A 21,266-nucleotide genomic window follows, 5' to 3' on the forward strand; every position below is an offset into this window, starting at 1 on the left:
ACTCAAACTGATTATTTTCTTGACCTCCACTTATTTGAAAATTTCTCTTCTTATAGATCTGGCTGACAGCAATGTATCAAGGTTTAAAAGTTGGTACTTACTTTTGGCCAGGATCGGATGTAGCTATAAATGGCACCTTTCCTTCCATATATAAGATTTACAACAGGTAGGAAAACACCTGCAAATGTAATCCCATCTAGGCAGGAATGATTTGAATTTTTTGTTTGTTTTTTGGTCTTGATCATAATGGTAATTTTATTTTTCCAGTTATTTGGGCCAAAAATCTTGAAATCAATGTTGATTCCTCCCTCTTACATCCCTTATCCAGTTTGTCAGTAAATGCTTGTGCCTCTAATTCAAGCTATATGCAGTCTGAGAATTTTTGATTACTTCTAGCACTAACTCTGGTTTGAGCTGTCCTCCTCTTTTGCCTGTATCACCTCAGTTGCTTTTTGACATATCTCCCTCTTTCTATGTCTGTTTCCTGTAATCTATTCTCAATTCATCAGCCAGAATAATTATTTTAAAAAAACAAGTCTGAATACGACACTGTTTTGCACCCCTCACTTTCAAGGCTCTCAGTTTCATACAGAATAAAGCCAACAAGCCCTGGTTGGTATGAGCCCTGCTATCCCCTTGCCTCTTAGACTCCTTTCCTACTATTTTCCATTCTTTCACCCTTCTCAAGCCATACTGACCTTTTTGGTGACCCCAGTACATCAGGACACCAAGCTTGCTTCCACTGCAGGGCCTCTGAGAAGGCTGTTCCTCTGCCCAATATAATCTGACTTCATTTATCTGCATAGCCTGCTCCCTCACCTCCTTCTGGCTGTTGCTCAAAAACTACCTTATCAATACTGTCTTAGCCTGATCACACTAAGATTTCAAATTCAAATCCTCCCACTTGAGTTTCTCCAGTGTCCCTTATTCTGGTTCTCGTCTTCCTTTTTTTCCCCATAGCATTTATCACCTTTTAATACACTATGTAATTTATTTATGGGCATCACTGACTCAATGGACATGAGTTTGAGCAAACTTAGGGAGATAGTGAAGGACAGGGAAGCCTGGTGTGCTTCCCTGTGTTCCTGGGGTCACGAAGCCTGGTGTTCATGGGGTCACAAAGAGTCTGACACAACTTAGCGACTGAATGACAACCAAAGGCCTATTTATTGTTTCTCTTCCTCGACTCAAATATGACCTCTAGGAAGGAAGGCATCTTTGGTTTTCTCACTGATAAGTTCCACTTAAAAGGAACAAAATTATGGCTGACAATAGATAGTACACAGAACTGCACAAATGAATGAAGTGAACAAAAATAAGCAAATTGAATGGATGAATAGTAACTAATGTAAAACAATTTTATTTTAATTGGAGTAACAGTGAAGGAGAGATGAATGAGAAGGAAAGAAAGCAATACACAATCTATATCAAGGCACAAGTATCTCTGTACAGGTGTTGAAAACAGGAATCTGTTCAAGTAATATTAAATCCCTTTCAGTGTTCTTATAGTATAAGAACACAAAAGAAGCATCCGAAAATATCAATCTGCCTTCTTGAGTAGGAATATAATGAAGTTCTCCTTGAGTCGATGAATTTTTTAAAGTTATTTTTACTTTTCATTTCAGAAGTGTCACATATGAAGAGAGGATCTTTACATTGTTAAAGTGGCTGGACCTACCCAAAGCTGAAAGGTAATACTTAGTGTCAGGGAAGTGCTGGCTCAGCAGGATATCTGTGGGAATAAAGTGAAAGTATTTCTTGACTTTAAATGACTATTTTTGGAGAAAAAAAAACACAAAAACAAAACAAAACTTGGCATTTCCTTTTTATGGGCATTTTTCAAGAATTATTCCTATAACTAGGCATTTAAAGAAAGAACTTGTGTGGCAGAACAAAGGGTCGGTAAAAGTCATAAACCAGGAAACACAAAGGCTGAAGCACATCAAGAGAGGCCTTAACAGCAAGAACAGGACAGATTTTTCAGAACTGAGTCAGACCAGTGCTTACACCCTGGAAGGTCTTGTTTATTTCCTGCTGGACCACTGTTCCTGCCAAGGCCAAGTGGAACCACTGGGCCTGGATGAAGAGAAGGAGGTGAAAGGGGAAGTCACCCAGTTGTGTCTGACTCTTTTGACCCCATGGACTATACAGTCCATGGAATTCTCCAGGCCAGAATACTGGAGTGGGTAGCCATTGCCTTCTCCAGGAAGATAAGGAAAGACCAGAGGAAAAGAGGAGGAAGCTGCCACAAAGTTCCAGATCCACAAGTCTGCCAGATCCAACAGGTACCTCTATTCCAAATGGATAACGTCTCTCTCCGTTTCGATTTTACTCTAGACCTGATTTTTACACCATATACGTGGAAGAACCTGATTCTCAAGGACACAATTATGGACCAGTCAGTGCCGGAGTAAGTTTTTCTTTTTTAAATAAAGGTAAACTCATCTGAACTTCACCCACAACATGAAATGCTATTCTTTAATTTCCACTGAGTACAAGTGTATGTGATATATATATGAAGACATAAAAACAGTTAAAAATATAAAAAATTATCTGCTTTATTAGCCACAAAATAGTTAAAAGTCTGAAAAGAATATCTGTCTTATTAACCACATCTTGATTAATTTGATAACATTTATTGAATACTTAGATGCTGTGTTGTTACTTCATGTAACAAGAACATCAAGGCTAGATCCTGTGTGTCAATATGTTAATGCACCCCATTTCAAGCCATGTCACCTGGAAGTCCATTGTGGACTATCCAGCTGTCAATCAAACCACAGTTCCCTAAGAATTCATATAATTAGATGATATATTACTGATCAGGAAGAGTAATTCCCTGTCTAAACCCCCATTACAATTAAAGTAGACTCTTCAATACTTGTCTCTTCATTATCTAAACCATTTTGTACTTACTACAGAAATATAGTCCTTAAGTATGATTTTTTAAACAAGCTGATTCTCTTCTAAAACCCACTCGAGCCTGCATTGTCCTAGACACAATGTAAAGGGGTAAAGATCCCGTGAGCATGGTGTCTCCCTACCCCACGGAGAATCACATCAAGGTTGTCCTTAGTTGGAATGCAAGTGTGTTTATTTTGCTAGTGTGACTTAGCTGCTGGTTAGAAATAACCCTCTTTTTCCTTCTCATTAAATCAAAGTGATTTCTAATATAAGCCACGCTCAAGTCTGACCACTTTGAACCCATTGTTTTTCTTAGTTGCTCAGCTATGTCTGACTCTTTTGCGACCTCATGGACTGTAGCTCACCAGGCTCCTCTGTCCATAGGATTTCCCAGGCAAGAAGAGTAGAGTGGGTTACAATTTCCTACTCCAGGGTCTCTTCCTGACCCAGGGATTGAATCCACATTTGTTGCAGCTTCTAACTGGCCTCACAGATTCTTTACCACTGAGCCACCAGGAAAGCCCATGGAACCCATTAGTCCCCTTTTATATTTCGATGCCACCCTTGACTCACAGAATTCAAAACTTAATCAGGTTATTCTAAGAGTGAATGGCTTCAGTTCAGTTCAGTTCAGTCCCTCAGTCGAGTCTGACTCTTTGTGACCCCATGGACTGCAGCACACCGGGCTTCCCTGTCCATCACAAACTCCAGGGATTTACTCAAGCTCATGTTCATTGAATCAGTGATGCCCCCCAACCATCTCATCCTCTGATGTCCCCTTCTCTTCCTGCCTTCAATCTTTCCCAGCATCAGGCTCTTTTCAAATGACTCAGTTCTTCACATCAGGTAGCCAAAGTATTGGAGTTTCAGTTTCGACATCAGTCCTTCCAAAGAATATTCAGAACTGATTTCCCTTAGGATGGATTGGTTGGATCTCCTTGAAGTCCAAGGGACTTTTAAGAGTCCTCTGCAACACCACAGCTCAAAAGCATCGATTCTTTGGCACTCAGCTTTCTTGATAGTCCAACTTTCACATCCATACAGGACTACTGGAAAAACCACAGCTTAAACTAGATAGACCTTTGTTGGCAAAGTAATGTCTCTGCTTTTTAATATGCTGTCTAGGTTAGTCATAACTTTCCTTCCAAGGAGCAAGCATCTTTTAATTTCATGGCTGCAGTACCATCTGCAGTGATCTTGGGGCCCCCCAAAATAAAGTCTGTCACTGTTTCCACTGTTTCCCCATCTATTTCCCATGAAGTGATGGGACCGGATGCCATGATCTTCGTTTTCTGAATGTTGAGTTTTAAGCCAACTTTTTCACTCTCCTCTTTCACTTTCATCAAAAGGCTTTCTAGTTCTTCCTCGCTTTCTGCCATAAGGGTGGTGTCATCTGCATATCTGGGGTTATTGATATTTCTCCTGAAATCTTGATTCCAGCTTGTACTTTATCCAACCCAGCGTTTTTCATGATGTACTCTGCATATAAGTTAAATAAGCAGGATGACAATATACAGCCTTGACGTACTCCTTTCCCTATTTGGAACCAGTCTGTTGTTCTATATCCACTTGTAACTGTCGCTTCCTGACCTGTATACAGATTTCTCAGGAGGCAGGTCAGGTGGTCTGGTATTCCCATCTCTTTCAGAATTTTCCACAGTTTATTGTGATCCACACAGTCAAAGGCTTTGGGGTAGTCAATAAAGCAGAAGTAGATGTTTTTCTGGAACGCTCCTGCTTTTTCAATGATCCAACAGATGTTGGCAATTTGATCTCTGGTTCTTCTGCTTTTTCTAAATCCAACTTGAACATCAGGATGTTCACAGTTCATGTACTGTTGAAGTACATTACTTTACTAGCGTGTGAGATGAGTACAATTGTGTGCTAGTTTGAGGATTATTTGGCATTGCCTTTCTTTGGGATTGAAATGAAAACTGATCTTTTCCAGTCCTGTGGCCACTGTTGAGTTTTCCACATTTGCTGGCATATTGAGTGCAGCACTTTCACAGCATCATCTTTTAGGATTTGAAAGAGCTCAACTGGAATTCCATCACCTCCACTAGCTTTGTTTGTAGTGATGCTTCCTAAGGCCCACTTAACTTCACATTCCAGGATGTCTGGCTCTAGGTGAGTGATCACACCATCATGATTATCTGGGTCGTGAAGATCTTTTTTTGTATAGTTCTTCTGTGTATTCTTGCCACCTCTTCTTAATATCTTCTGCTTCTGTTAGGTCCCTACCATTTCTGTCCTTTATTGTGCCCATCTTTGTAGGAAATGTTCCCTTGGTATCTCTAATTTTCTTAAAGAGATGTCTAGTCTTTCTCATTCTATTGTTTTCCTTTATTTCTTTGCACTGATCACTGAAGAAGGCTTTCTTATCTCTCTGTGCTATTGTTTAGAACTCTTCATTCAAATGGGTATATCTTTCCTTTTCTCCTATGCCTTTCACTTCTCTTCTTTTCACAGCTATTTGTAAGGCCTCCTCAGACAACCATTTTGCTTTTTTGCATTTCTTTTCCTTGGGGATGGTCTTGATCCCTGCCTCCTCTACACTGTTATGAACATCCGTCCATAGTTCTTCAGGTTCTCTATCAAATCTAATCCCTTGAATCTATTTCTCATTTCCACTGTATAATCATAAGGGATTTGATTTAGGTCATACCTGAATTGTCTCGTGGTTTTCTCTACTTTCTTCAATTTCAGTCTGAATTTGACAATAAGGAGTTCATGATCTGAGGCACAGTCAGCTCCCTGTCTTGTTTTCACTGACTATCTAGAGCTTCTCCATCTTCGGCTGCAAAGAATATAATCAATCTGATTTCGGTATTGACCATCTGGTGATGTCCATGTGTAGAGTCTTCTCTTGTGTTGTTGGAAGAGGGTGTTTGCTATGACCAGTGCGTTCTCTTGGCAAAACTCTATTAGCCTTTGCCCTGCTTCATTCCGTACTCCAAGGCCAAATTTTCCTGTTACTCCAGGTATTCTTGACTTTGTACTTTTGCATTTCAGTCCCCTATAATGAAAAGAACACCTTTTTTGGGTGTTAGCTCTAGAAGGTCTTGCAAGTCTTCATAGAACCATTCAAATTCAGCTTCTTCATCATTACTGGTCGGGGCATAGGCTCGGATTACTGTGATATTGAATGGTTTGCCTTGGAAACTAACAGATATCATTCTGTCATTTTTGAGATTGCATCCAAGTACTGCATTTCAGACTCTTTTGTTGACTATGATGGCTACTCTGTTTCTTCTAAGGGATTCTTGCCCACAGTAGTAGATATAATGGTCATCTGAGTTAAATTCGCCCATTCCAGTCCATTTTAGTTCACTGATTCCTAAAATATTGATGTTACTTTTGCCATCTCCTGTTTGACCACTTCCAATTTGCCTTGATTCATGGACCTAACATTCCAGGTGTCTATAAAATATTGTTCTTTACAGCATCAGACTTTACTTGCATCACCAGTCACATCCACAACTGGGTGTTGTTTTCACTTTGGCTCTGTCTCTTCATTCTTTCTGGGGTTATTTCTCCACTGATCTCCAGCATATTGGGCACTTACAAACCTGGGGAGTTCATCTTTCAGTGTCCTATCTTTTTGCCTTTTCATACTATTCATGGGGTTCACAAGACAAGAATTCTGAAGTTGTTTGCCATTCCCTTCTCCAGTGGACCATGTTTTGTCAGAACACTCCATGACCCATCTGTCTTGGGTGGCCCTACACAGCATGACTCCTAGTTTCATTGAGTTAGACAAAGCTGTGGTCCATGTGATCAGATTGCTTAGTTTTCTGTGATTGTGGTTTTCGGTCTGTCTGCCTTCTGATGGAGAAGGAAAGAGGCTTATGGAAGCTTCCTGATGGCAGAGACTGATTGAAGGGGAAATTTGTTGTTGTTCTGATGCTCAGGGCCATGCTCAGTTCAGTTCAGTTGCTCAGTCGTGTCTGACTCTTTGCGACCCCATGAATCGCAGCACGCCAGGCCTCCCTGTCCATCACCAACTCCCGGAGTTCACCCAGATTCACGTCCATCGAGTCAGTGATGCCATCCAGCTATCTCATCCTCTGTCATCCCCTTCTGCTCCTGCCCCCAATACCTCCCAGCATCAGAGTCTTTTCCAATGAGTCAACTCTTCACATGAGGTGGCCAAAGTACTGGAGTTTCAGCTTTAGCATCATTCCTTCTAAAGAAATCCCAGGACTGATCTCCTTCAGAATGGACTGGTTGGATCTCCTTGCAGTCCAAGGGACTCAAGAGAGTCTTCTCCAACACCACAGTTCAAAAGCATCAATTCTTCAGCGCTCAGCCTTCTTCACAGTCCAACTCTCACATCCATACATGACCATAGGAAAAACCATAGCCTTGACTTGACGAACCTTTGTTGGCAAAGTAATGTCTCTGCTTTTGAATATGCTATCTAGGTTGGTCATCACTTTCCTTTCAAGGAGTAAGCGTCTTTTAATTTCATGGCTGCAGTCACCATCTGCACTGATTTGGGAGCCCAGAAAAATAAAGTCTGACACTGTTTCCACTGTTTCCCCATCTATTTCCCATGAAGTGATGGGACCAGATGCCATGATCTTCGTTTTCTGAATGTTGAGCTTTAAGCCAACTTTTTCACTCTCCACTTTCACTTTCATCAAGAGGCTTTTGAGTTCCTCTTCACTTTCTGCCATAAGGGTGGTGTCATCTGCATATCTGAGGTTATTGATATTTCTCCCGGCAATCTTGATTCCAGCTTGTGTTTCTTCCAGTCCAGCGTTTCTCATGATGTACTCTGCATAGAAGTTAAATAAGCAGGGTGACAATATACAGCCTTGACGTACTCCTTTTCCTATTTGGAACCAGTCTGTTGTTCCATGTCCAGTTCTAACTGTTGCTTCCTGACCTGCATACAGATTTCTTAAGAGGCAGATCAGGTGGTCTGGTATTCCCATCTCTTTCAGAATTTTCCACAGTTTATTGTGATCCACACAGTCAAAGGCTTTGGCATAGTCAATACAGCAGAAATAGATGTTTTTCTGGAACTCTCTTGCTTTTTCCATGATCCAGCAGATGTTGGCAATTTGATCTCTGGTTCCTCTGCCTTTTCTAAAACCAGCTTGAACATCAGGAAGTTCACGGTTCACATATTGCTGAAGCCTGGCTTGGAGAATTTGGAGCATTCCCTTACTAGCGTGTGAGATGAGTGCAATTGTGCGGTAGTTTGAGCATTCTTTGGCATTTCCTTTCTTAGGGATTGGAATGAAAACTGACCTTTTCCAGTCCTGTGGCCACTGCTGAGTTTTCCAAATGTGCTGGCATATTGAGTGCAGCACTTTCACAGCATCATCTTTCAGGATTTGAAAGAGCTCAACTGGAATTCCATCACCTCCACTAGCTTTGTTCGTAGTGATGCTTTCTAAGGCCCACTTGACTTCACATTCCAGGATGTCTGGCTCTAGGTCAGTGATCACACCATCGTGATTATCTGGGTCGTGAAGATCTTTTTTATACAGTTCTTCTGTGTATTCTTGCCATCTCTTCTTAATATCTTCTGCTTCTGTTAGGTCCATACCATTTCTGTCCTTTATCAAGCCCATCCTTGCATGAAATGTTCCCTTGGTATCTCTAATTTTCTTGAAGAGATCTCTAGTCTTTCCCATTCTGTTGTTTTCCTCTATTTCTTTGCATTGACTGGGCCATGCTCAGTAAATCTTTAATCAAATTTTCTGTTGATGGGTGGGGCTGTGTTCCCTCCCTCTTATTTACCTGGGGCCAAACTATGGTGGAGGTAATGAAGATAATGGTGACCTCTTTCAAAAGGTCGCATGCAGCACTGCTACACTCAGTGCCCCCAACCCTGCATCAGGCCACCTCCGACCCACACCTCTCCTGGAGTCTCCTGGACACTCACAGGCAAGTCTGGATCAGTCTCTTGTGGGATCACTGCTCCTTTCTCCTGGGTCCTGATGAGCACAAGGTTCTGTTTGTGCTCTCCAAGAGGCTTAGTAACTATCTAAAACATATTCACCATTTCTTCTTTTCCATTTTAATTGTTATCCAGAGAGATACTCTAATCTGAGGCTTCCAAGGTGGCTCAGTGGTAAAGAACCCACCTGACAATGCAAGAGACACGGATTCTATCCCTGAGTCAGGAAGATCTCCTGGAGTAGGAAATGGCAACCTATTCCAGTATTCTTGCCTGGAAAATTCCATGGACTGAGAAGCCTGGTGGGCTACAGTCCATGGGGTCACAAAGAGTCAGACATGACTTAACGACTAAACAACAGCTCTAATCTGCATTTGTCTGATCCCTATGGCTGACATTAGGCACCATACCTTTTTCTTCTATACAGCACTCTGGTTCAGTATCCAAATAAATTTTGAGTATAATTTGGACAAGTACTTCAAAGGAACAGATCAGGATTTCCTGAGAGATCTTGAGGGGTTAACGTAGTCTGGGTTAAGGCTGGTTAGAACGTTCTCTGAATAACAAAAGGGAAAAAAAGTTTACAAATGGCCTGATTAAGGGAGGAGCTGAGCACATTAGAAGAAAACATAAAATGAGCAATGGATGGACAGACAAATGGATAGGTGGCTAGACACATAGGCAATATGATGACGGTAAAAATAATAATAGCAGCTACCTCCTACCATGTACTGCTCTATGCCAGGTGCTATGTGGATGCCGAAGGAGAACCATCTCCCACTAATGTCTGGAGCACTATGAACTAGGGGAGAGGGCTAAGGGGAAACCTATAACAGGAGGCAGGCACCAAATCTTGCAAGTTCTTCTAGGCCATAAAATATGCAATGAAAATATTGAGGCATTTTAATCAGGGAAGGACCTGATCAGATTTATGTGAATTTAAATACCACTTTTACTGTGTAAGAGGAATGGGTTAAAGGAAGCAAGGGAAAGTAGGGAGAGATGAGTTAGACTTTGCAACATTTCAAGAAAGAGATGGTAGTGACTTGGACCATGATAGTGACAGCCATTGTGGATAGAAGAAGATGTGTTTGAGATTAAGAGATAGACTTCATATGACTTTGTGTGAGACAGGTGATGGGGTAGGAGAGTTTCAGATTTCTAGCATAAGCAGGCAGGTTCATTCCAGTAAGGCCACTGAAGGGGATCTTCTTAGAGGACATTATTTTGTAATTGGGATGCCTGTGATGTCTAAATGGAGATGTCCAGAAGGCAACTGCAAATGTGGATTTAGAGCTCAAAGGAGATGAAGATCAGACTGCTTAGCAGCATATAGACAGTCATAGAAGAGGAGATGTCCTAAAGAAAGAAAGAGTGAAGCAGGAGAACAGAAGGATTAAGACTAAGCCTCATGTGAAATTTAAGAAGAGGCAAAACAGATGGAGAAACATTAACTTGTTCTAGATCTTTAAGTTAAACCTCAAGTTTCCTGGTCTCTATAACTGGAAATTCCAATAGCACCATCCATGAATATTTACTTAGAGAATTTCATTAGATAGTGCACTAATAGTAATTGGCTTGTAAAATTCTTTCTCAAAAAAAAAAAATGCAGTCAGTTTCCCAATCCATTGCTATTATACATTCTATTTACTGAAAAAAATAATGAAGTCATGTTAGTTAAAAATTTATTCACTTAAATCTTAAGTCAATTCAATATACTATATTTATAAAGTGTAGAAAAAATCTAAAATCATGAAAGAATACAAACAAAATAAAAATGAACTCCAATTCACTATTCAGAGACAACCACTGTTAATAGTACCTTGTTATTATGATTATACAGTGGAAGTGAGAAATAGATTTAAGGGCCTAGATCTGATAGATAGAGTGCCTGATGAACTATGGAATGAGGTTCGTGACATTGTACAGGAGACAGGGATCAAGACCATCCCCATGGAAAAGAAATGCAAAAAAGCAAAATGGCTGTCTGGGGAGGCCTTACAAATAGCTGTGAAAAGAAGAGAAGCAAAAAGCAAAGGAGAAAAGGAAAGATATAAACATCTGAATGCAGAGTTCCAAAGAATAGCAAGAAGAGATAAGAAAGCCTTCTTCAGTGATCAATGCAAAGAAATAGAGGAAAACCACAGAATGGGAAAGACTAGAGATCTCTTCAAGAAAATCAGAGATACCAAAGGAACGTTTCATGCAAAGATGGGCTCGATAAAGGACAGAAATGGTATGGACCTAACAGAAGCAAAAGTTATTAAGAAGAGTGGCAAGAATACACAGAAGAACTGTACAAAAAAGATCTTCATGACCCAGATAATCACGATGGTGTGATCACTGACCTAGAGCCAGACATCCTGGAATGTGAAGTCAAGTGGGCCTTAGAAAGCATCACTACGAAAAAGCTAGTGGAGGTGATGGAATTCCAGTTGAGCTCTTTCAAATCCTGAAAGATGATGCTGTGAAAGTGCTGCACTCAATATGCCAGCACATTTGGAAAACTCAGCAGTGGCCACAGGACTGGAAAAGGTCAGTTTTCATTCCAATCCCTAAGAAAGGAAATGCCAAAGAATGCTCAAACTACTGCACAATTGCACTCATCTCACACGCTAGTAAAGGAATGCTCCAAATTCTCCAAGCCAGGCTTCAGCAATATGTGAACCGTGAACTTCCTGATGTTCAAGCTGGTTTTAGAAAAGGCAGAGGAACCAGAGATCAAATTGCCAACATCTGCTGGATCATGGAAAAAGCAAGAGAGTTCCAGAAAAACATCTATTTCTGCTGTATTGACTATGCCAAAGCCTTTGACTGTGTGGATCACAATAAACTGTGGAAAATTCTGAAAGAGATGGGAATACCAGACCACCTGATCTGCCTCTTAAGAAATCTGTATGCAGGTCAGGAAGCAACAGTTAGAACTGGACATGGAACAACAGACTGGTTCCAAATAGGAAAAGGAGTACGTCAAGGCTGTATATTGTCACCCTGCTTATTTAACTTCTATGCAGAGTACATCATGAGAAACGCTGGACTGGAAGAAACACAAGCTGGAATCAAGATTGCCGGGAGAAATATCAATAACCTCAGATATGCAGATGACACCACCCTTATGGCAGAAAGTGAAGAGGAACTCAAAAGCCTCTTGATGAAAGTGAAAGTGGAGAGTGAAAAAGTTGGCTTAAAGCTCAACATTCAGAAAACGAAGATCATGGCATCTGGTCCCACCACTTCATGGGAAATAGATGGGGAAATAGTGGAAACAGTGTCAGACTTTATTTTTCTGGGCTCCCAAATCAGTGCAGATGGTGACTGCAGCCATGAAATTAAAAGACACTTACTCCTTGGAAGGAAAGTGATGACCAACCTAGATAGCATATTCAAAAGCAGAGACATTACTTTGCCAACAAAGGTTCGTCAAGTCAAGGCTATGGTTTTTCCTATGGTCATGTATGGATGTGAGAGTTGGACTGTGAAGAAGGCTGAGCACCAAAAAATTGATGCTTTTGAACTGTGGTGTTTGAGAAGACTCTCTTGAGTCCCTTGGACTGCAAGGAGATCCAACCAGTCCATTCTGAAGGAGATCAGCCCTGGGATTTCTTTAGAAGGAATGATGCTAAAGCTGAAACTCCAGTACTTTGGCCACCTCATGTGAAGAGTTGACTCATTGGAAAAGACTCTGATGCTGGGAGGTATTGGGGGCAGGAGCAGAAGGGGACGACAGAGGATGAGATGGCTGGATGGCATCACTGACTTGATGGACGTGAGTCTGAGTGAACTCTGGGAGTTGGTGATGGACAGGGAAGCCTGGCGTGCTGCGATTCACGGGGTCGCGAAGAGTCAGACACGATTGAGCGACTGATCTGTTCTGATCTGATATTTTATCTTGGTTTCCTCTTCGTGTGCTTTTACTATGAAACACTAAACATGTTTTAAAACAAAATTGCATTATGCAATATGTATGAGTGTGTATATAGTTTGATTTTAACATTTTCTATGTAACATTGTATTGTGATTGTCTTCCTATGTTTTTTTTTTTTTTTTTTTTTAGTGGTTATTGAGTATGCCCACTGAAGGATGTGGCATAATTTTTTTTTCTTGTATTTAAATTGTAAATAAATAATGTGATGACTGGCCTTGCGTGTAAATCTCCATTTGCACTCTGTTTACTTCAGATAAACACCCAGGAACAGTATTATTAGGTTACAACTTACACCCCTTTCCAACTCTCTGGCTACACATTGTCACACGGTCTTCTAGAACATGTGCAACCATTTGGGCTCCTATGGAAGTGTCTACCAACTCTACTACCCAGCATTGGACACAATCAGGAAAATATTTGCAGTTGAACAATGTTTGTTGATGTTGAATACTTTTTCTCAGATATTTATTGCCTAGTCTTCTGTCTTATGGAAAATGCCTTAATTTTTTTTTGTCTATAGGAATATAAGGAATTGGTCTTTTGTACATGTAGCATGGGTGCTGGGCTCTGATATCCTATACAAAATCCAACAATTTCAGAGAAGGAAATGTATTTAATTTTTACTCCGTTAGATAATAATTTAATTAATTAAGCCTCAATTCATGAAGACAATCTTAACTTCAATTTTTTTTTTCTTTTTAGGTAATTCAAGCCTTACAGTTGGTAGATAAAACTTTTGGATTGTTAATGGAAGGCCTAAAGCAGAGAAACTTAGTCAATTGTGTCAATATAATCCTTTTGGCTGACCATGGTATGCTTTTTTAAATCATATTTTATCATTGATTCTATCTTATCACTTTGGGGAGCACACAAATATAATAAGGAATTTTAGAGTCTGTATTTCTAGACCTAGAAGCTCTTGAATGCACTAAAAATGGTAGGCTGTGACTAGAAGACTAAAATTTATACTTTAAGTTCAATTATTCTAACAGTCATTCTGAAAACTGTATCCATACATTTCATTTTCTGTAAAGATGGAGTTAGAGCTCTATAGGGATACAGTTGGGCTGTTATTCAATCACAAAAAGTGCCTCTTTTTTCAGTAAATGATTCTTTCATATAGATTGGCTTCAATTGACTGTGTTGGCTAGCTTTACGATGTTCTGCGTATTTTTTCTGAATCACGTGAATAGACTTCTCCAAAGTCCTAGCACTCCACATTTCTCGACTTGAGGTTAGCTTTCCATTTCAGTTAACTTGAATGTGTAAGGAGGTGAGATGCTGCCACGCCCTCTGCAACCTCATTTTTAAAGTACTCATTCATTCAACAAATATTTTTAAAGTGCTAACTCAATGCCGAGAAGTTTCCTCGATATGGTGTGTGAGGAAGTACATAAGGGAGAGGTGGATCTTTTCTGGATGGGGTGGCCTAGAGGGACAAGAAGATGAAAAGGAGCATGTCTATAGAACTTCTGTTTATATCTTAGGACATCAAGATGATGTGAAACATAGTAATTAAAGAGTTTCTAATTGCTCTAAAGTTAAGGGAAATGTTTTAATACATATCTTGTTAAAAGAAATTATAAAACATACAAATAATGAAGTAAATAAAAATAATACAAGGAAAAGTATGGACTGAGTCTGAAAAATCTTCAAATAAAAAAAAGAGTTAACTACAAATCTTTTTAGGAATATATGCTGCTCATATATATTTAAATAAAACCCTTATGAAAAATAAATATTCTTTAAACTTTGTTCTCCTACTTATTTTATTGTTTTATAAAAATGTATGCTATACTTTGGATGAAAGTATTTCATCTTGCCTTATGTACAAATCAAATTTTATAAATTAGCTCTCTATAGAGAACATTCTTTTTCAAAATTAACTGATCTACATTGAACAGGTGATCTGTTTATAATTCCTATCCATTCTTTCTTATAAACCTGATTCTTCTCTTCTACTACCAAGACTTCCAAAGCCTGCCATTTAGAATGAAGTAATTGGGTAAACTGTAAAGCTTCTCAAAATCTTGGTTTGATATATGTAACATAAAATATCTGCTGTTTGACCTGATCAGAGACAATCAATTGTTACCATCTTATACAGTCAGTGGACATTTTTTTTTTAAATTCAGGAATGGATCAGACCTATTGTGACAAACTGGAATACATGGCTGATTATTTTCCCAGTATAAACTTCTACATGTTTGAAGGACCCGCCCCCCGCATCAGGACTCGTAACATACCTCAGGATTTTTTTACCTGTGAGTGTGAAGATGCCCAAATAGAAGAATAATGGTTAAACTAAAAGCAAATAATATAGGCCCCTAATTCTGAGAATTCAGGTATTACCAGGCCCCCTCTTCTGACTTCTTGGGAAGACCGCACAGAAGTAAATAAGAAACTCCCATGTTTAAATACAGTCTGTTGATAAAGTCTATGGTAATATCTAATATTGTTAGGTTAAAATATATTCCACTCCATTCTTAAATACTAAAATAATTCTTTGCTTAAAATACTTTTTATTTAATTGTATCAGATCATAGTCATTAATAAGCTATGTCAATTCATCTGAATTATTTAATTTTATAGTTGTCAAGTTTCAATTGTAATATGACTTATTTGTTTTTCTTTTCAAACAGTTAATTCTGAAGAAATTGTTAGGAACCTCAGTGTAAGTATACTGCCTCCTAATACATATATTTAGATTAATGCAATGTCTTTAATCTGGGTTTCAAGAAAATTGTATTCTATATTTTCTAGTCCAAACCATTTGTAATTTATTTCTTAAACCTCAGTCAACAATTTTTTATATTCCTGTCAGTTGCTTTTACTTTAGCTGTTTTTGTTTTGAAATTGACACCACTATAGGAAATTTGTTTTGGTACCAGTTTCACTGACTTCTAAATTGAATGGGCTGATGTTTCATTCAAAGGATCTAGGCTAGTGAGTTTTGGGCAACACCATTTTTCACATTTTTTGTATGATTTAATATCAGGAAATAGCAAATCATGGATTTTATAGATCTTTTTATACAGTTAAGAGCAGTCATTTCTTTAAATATAATTGAAACTGCTTTTAATTGGCTCTTGCATCTCAGGTTGTAAAAGCAGGGCAAATTCTAGATAGCTCAAAGCAATTGGGATTTTTCAAGGTGAAGTTCACCACTTCTGGAGAGTGTGTAGTGGTTTTAATAATTCTGTGTTTAAAGTATATTTGCAAATATATATCTATTTATATGGATTTATAAGTTTACCATTGCTTGGGGTGGGGCTAGATTTATTTACATATAGGTAATATGCAATTATAGTAAAAACAGAATAAAATGCGAGTGATTGAAGATAAAGAAACACTAGGGAAAGAATAGTTACTATAACCTGGGACACACTGCAAATTTGAAGTAGGAATGACTGCTTAAGCAGAAATGCCTTTATGTTAATCACTCCTTTTTTCTCTTACACCTAATATCCTGATCTTGAATAAGCATGAGGGGTCCTCTTACCCCTGCTAGTGAGGGTTTACCTGTAGTGTAGCCATGCTGATGGAGGGGCGGTGTAGTGAATTTTTAATATACAGACTCTAAATCCACCCATTGTTTTCCCTTAAGAAGTCCTGTTGGTGAGATGAGGAAGGGCAAATGCCTAATAATCCCAGAGGTGCAAAGGGATTTGGAAATCCATTACATTTATGCATAGTTTTCCCATTTTATAGGTGTCATGAAGAAATAATTTACCTCTTTTTCAGTGCCGAAAACCTGATCAGCATTTCAAGCCCTATTTGAGTCCTGATTTGCCAAAACGCCTACATTTTGCCAAAAATGTCAGAATTGACAAAGTCAATCTTTTGGTGGATCGACAGTGGCAGGCTGTGAGGTTTGTGTGTCTAATTTTTCTCATAATACTTTTAACAATCATCTTTCATAATAAATTTCCTTGACCTTATCCTGTTATTATAATCACATGAATCTTCCTGGGCATGATAATTTCTTGATCTTTTATATGCTATCTAGCACTTCTGTGTATGAAATGACTGTTACTAGGTTGCCAGCCTTAGCATCCTAATCTTCACAATGTAGATAAGAATGAGGAAGAAGGCTGACTATTTATCAATTGTTCCAGAGATTATTGGTACCAGCATGTTCTCAGTCTCCACTGTGGTCTCTGTTAGGTGGCAGACAGGATATAAAAATGATATTAGTTGTCTCACAGGCTGGTAATGAGTAAATGATTAGATGGCTCTCTAAGATCTTTGTCATCTTTGTGGTTTCTCTGAAAGAGCATGCTTATGTCTGTAAGGCCAAGCTAACCAATTAGTTACAACTTTTTTTTTTCTAGTTACAATTGTGATTCACATTGATCATTGAACATCTGCAAAATATGTCTGTTTTAAGAAAATATAAACCATAATTGCATCCCCAAATAACAAACTAATTAATTGATTCGGCAAAATTTTATTTGTGCTTTCTCTGTGTGTACCAAACCTTGTTCTAGGCTTTTGGGATACAGAAATCATTCCATCCCTCCTCGTCAAGTGGAGAAGTCTGATAATAAGCCAGTACACAAATAAATACACCCTATCTGGTAGTTTACATTCCCTATCTCACATTCCCTACTTTTTGTATTTTATTACAGCATTTTTCCCATATGTATAAGTGAATATACGTGGAATCAGGTTCATATTATGTTTTCTGGCCTATCTTATTTGTATGTTACATAATACAGAGGAAAATAAAGGAAAATACCGTAGCTGAAAGATATGTTTAATAAAGGAAGAGGAGATGAAGGAAGAGAAGAAGTTGGGCTCTAATATAAATGTGTACAGAATGAGGAACTGAAGATGTACTAGAGTCTATCCTCTGAGGTAACAGGAAAGCCAAGCAGAGCACCACTCGGCCAGAGAGAGTGCAGTTTAACATAAAGCCACTAGATGGCACTAGCCTTTCTTCTTGAAGTTTGAGCACCTTCGGCTCAGTGAGCTGTCCTGTGGCTTAGGACAGCATTCTCTCTAAAAAAAAAAAAAAAAGATTAAAATATATGAACATGATTAAGCTTTACTTCTGTTATATTATAAGTTTTTAGTAGTGTGGGTTTGTAATATATAAATGTGAGTTCTCCAAATATTTACTGTTAAGGATATGAGATCAAATGGTATAAGGATATGAATTAGGAGACCAATAGTCCAACATGAGAAAGTGCCCATGGGTTTGACAGCATGGACTATGGGCTCTGGAAGGAGAGTCCAGCCACGGTAATACCTCTGGCTTTCAGTCTTTATTACTCAGTCGCAAATTGTGAGCTTTGTACATTTACTAGCAAGCAATGAGATATAAACAGAGCAGCAGCCCCAGAGTTCAAGTTGTGAGAACTTGGACATATTAATATGCCAAGGCTTCATTTTCTCAGCTGCAACACATCATGAACCTGGTTTTGCTATTCTCTTGCTATGTGAACACAAAGTAAACTAACTTACGTCAGAGGAATTGTTGACCACAGCCCTGACCAGAGCAACAGGAAAGTCTCACCTGATTAGATCTTGGGGTTATTCTATCTCCAGCTCTTAACACATGAAGCTCAGGCTACCTGTTTTCTAAGTTAAAATACGTCATCTTTAGTTATAATGTTCAATATTTGATGAGATTAGATTCCATTTTTGAAAATTATAGCAAATTTCATCATTTAATATAAGCTATGTTCCTCCTTCTCCTCCTTGTTTTGCCCTTTTAAAAATGTTTTAGATTTTACTACTTTGGAGGAACCCAGTTATTTGAAGGAGAAGGCAATGGCACCCCACTCCAGTACTCTTGCCTGGAAAGTCCCATGGACGGAGGAGCCTGGTAGGCTGCAGTCCATGGGGTCGCTAGGAGTCGGACACGACTGAGCGACTTCACTTTCACGTTTCACTTTCATGCATTGGAGGAGGAAATGGCAACCCACTCCAGTGTTCTTGCCTGGAGAATCCCAGGAACGGCGGGGCCTGGTGGGCTGCCGTCTATGGGGTCTCACAGAGTCGGACACAACTGAAGCGACTTAGCAGTTATTTGAAACTAGTTGAAGTAATGTTAAAGTTCCCTTTTAGATAATATGAATAATAGCTTTTTATTTTATGAATGGAAACTGACAAATCATCAGTAAGTCCAGGCACCTTTCTCACAGTGGAGATAGACACAGTCCCCACTAAGGATAGTCACCCAGGCAGAGAGGATGGCAACAGTTATAATCAGGTGTAGCAACTGTTGCAATGGGATCAAGGACAAGGCACAAGGAAACAAAAAGAGTGATTTCACACTGCGGGTACAAATGCCAGAGAATGTCAGAGAACACTTTCTGGAGGGCCTGACTTCTGCTCTGGGTTTTGAAGACTCAAGATGGGTTAGGCTACATGCTGTGACACAAGCAGGTTTGCCCAGGCAGTTGTCAATCTGAGCATTGTACAGAGACACTCAGCCCAGAAGATGAGTGAGAGGGGAAATCAAACCCTTGCTCAGCTCAACAAGCCTTGACAGGCTGTGTTTATAGGAGGAGAAGGACCCAGTTTCCTTGCTGGAAGGCACTCATCTGCTTGCCAAGCCTTGAGCACTGGCAGCTTGTGACTTCTCAGAGGTGCTTCTTTCTCTGATTGCTCAGCTCAGAGGAGTGGAGTACTTTTTTTTTTTTTTTAAGCCAGTAGGAGTTCTGGGGCAAAGGAAGGTAGAAAGATAGTGTCAGGTTTCCAGGCAGAAGGATCAGACTCCATCAGTTGAAAGTAGATCCATATTGCTAGAGCGCCTAGTGAGTAAAGCTGACCTCTGCACAAAGGGCCTTATTTGTCATGACTAAGGAATGTGACTTTGTGAAGAAAGTAGGAGACCACTCGGAGATAGAAGGTGGCTCAAGGTGAATAGATTGGGATTTGCATTTCAGAGAGCTCACTCCAGCTGCCCTATGGAGGAGGATGGTCAAGTGAGTAGCATGGAGGCCAGTTAGAAAAGTGAAAGTGTTAGTAGCTCTGTCGTGTCTGACTCTTTGTGACCCCATGGACTGTAGCCCACCAGGCTCCTCTGTCCATGGAATTCTCCAGGCAAGAAAACTGGAGTGGGTAGCCATTCCCTTCTCCAAAGGATCTTCCTGACCCAGAGACCCTACCAAAGTCTCTTGCATTGCAGGCAAATGCTTTACTACCTGAGCCACCACAGGTCATAACCCATTCTTCAGCATGATGACAGCCCCAAGGGAAGCTATGGAGCCATGGGGGATGGTAAAACTAGTCACTTAGCACACTACTGGGCAAATATGTATGGTGAACTTATGACTTAGATTTTCCAGGAAGTTACTGGCTCACTTTATTCTGTCTCACATTTGTACTCATTAAAACATGTGTTTCCATTTCCAGCAGGGGTATATAGTGTTAAATACATTTGGGTGTGTGTGTGTATGTGTGTGTTATATGGAAGATTCTGAAGTTCAGAGTCAGGATAACCAGTTCAGGTCAGATCCATCATAGCACAGAACAGTGAGAACAGAAAAGAAAAGTGAAGGGAAAGTGACAGATATGGCAGAGGAAGATAGGACTTGGTAACTAATTGAGTATCAGGAGAGGTCTTGCTCAGTGTCCATCTTTGTTGTTATCCAGCTGTGGCAGAGAAATGGGGCCTTGATTTTGACTTTGTTAATTAAACACAGAGAAGAGAAAAGAGAATTTGCTCCAAGAGATTTTAGATAGTACTTGGAATTTGAGCTAAATTTTGAAAGATAAAATCACCCAAGTGCCAGCTTCCATTTTTCCATATGTAATTTCCAGAGCCAAATTAGTGTTTGGAACACTTGAACATGAGTAATTAGGAGAACAAATTTCTAAAGTTTTCATTTGGAAAACCATAGAAAATAGAGTTTTTCAAACACTATTTTTGTCTTTTGCTTCCAAATGCAGTTTTGTAATACTAATGTTTTACTAATGGAGTTGGATTAGGAGTTGGAACTATAAAAACAAACAAACAAAAACTAGATTTTTTTTTTCTGAAAACAGAAAAATAAATAAAGGATCAATTTTAGAAAATTTTATCAATGACTTGGTTCAAAAGACCTTTTCTTTCTTTCATTCATGAATACTCTAACTTGCCACACAGAATTTAAAACTGAATTCACCTCAATCAAATAGTTCCAATAATCTTAGGAAAACCAAATATTTATTCAATAAGGATAAAAATATTTTTTAAAACAAGTTTTACCTTCTACCAACAATTTTATTAGAATTAGATGACATTAATTTTAATTTTTATTTCTAATTAATTATTAGAATTAAGATGACATAATTTTAATAGAATTAGAATTAAGATTTATTTTTATTTTGTGATTTATTTTTATTTTTTATGTAAAATGAGTGAGAATCAGTTATGAATTTTTAAAAAGTTGAGTATTTTTAAGACACTAAATTAAAGCCTGTTCTTAAGGCTACAATGTAAATAACCAAAACACTGTGTATGTGAGTGAATGTGTGTGTGTGTGTTTGCCCATGGGGTTCAGTTCAGTTCAGTTCAGTCGCTCAGTC

At 39.0% G+C, this 21,266-nt stretch overlaps 1 protein-coding gene across 1 annotated transcript in view; it reads left to right on the plus strand.

The window, feature by feature from the left end:
* Positions 1 to 21,266, plus strand: part of ENPP3 (ectonucleotide pyrophosphatase/phosphodiesterase 3) — an 88,289-nt gene that overhangs the window by 39,965 nt on the left and 27,058 nt on the right. The window contains exons 9-15 of the mRNA XM_061428000.1: positions 57 to 166; positions 1,626 to 1,691; positions 2,338 to 2,410; positions 13,446 to 13,554; positions 14,879 to 15,007; positions 15,386 to 15,417; positions 16,488 to 16,615. Of these exons, the coding sequence (XP_061283984.1) occupies positions 57 to 166; positions 1,626 to 1,691; positions 2,338 to 2,410; positions 13,446 to 13,554; positions 14,879 to 15,007; positions 15,386 to 15,417; positions 16,488 to 16,615 (647 nt within the window). The remainder of the gene's footprint in view (positions 1 to 56; positions 167 to 1,625; positions 1,692 to 2,337; positions 2,411 to 13,445; positions 13,555 to 14,878; positions 15,008 to 15,385; positions 15,418 to 16,487; positions 16,616 to 21,266) is intronic.

This window comes from Bos javanicus, chromosome 9 (genome assembly GCF_032452875.1).
Source record: "Bos javanicus breed banteng chromosome 9, ARS-OSU_banteng_1.0, whole genome shotgun sequence".
NCBI classification, from domain to species: Eukaryota; Metazoa; Chordata; class Mammalia; order Artiodactyla; family Bovidae; genus Bos; species Bos javanicus.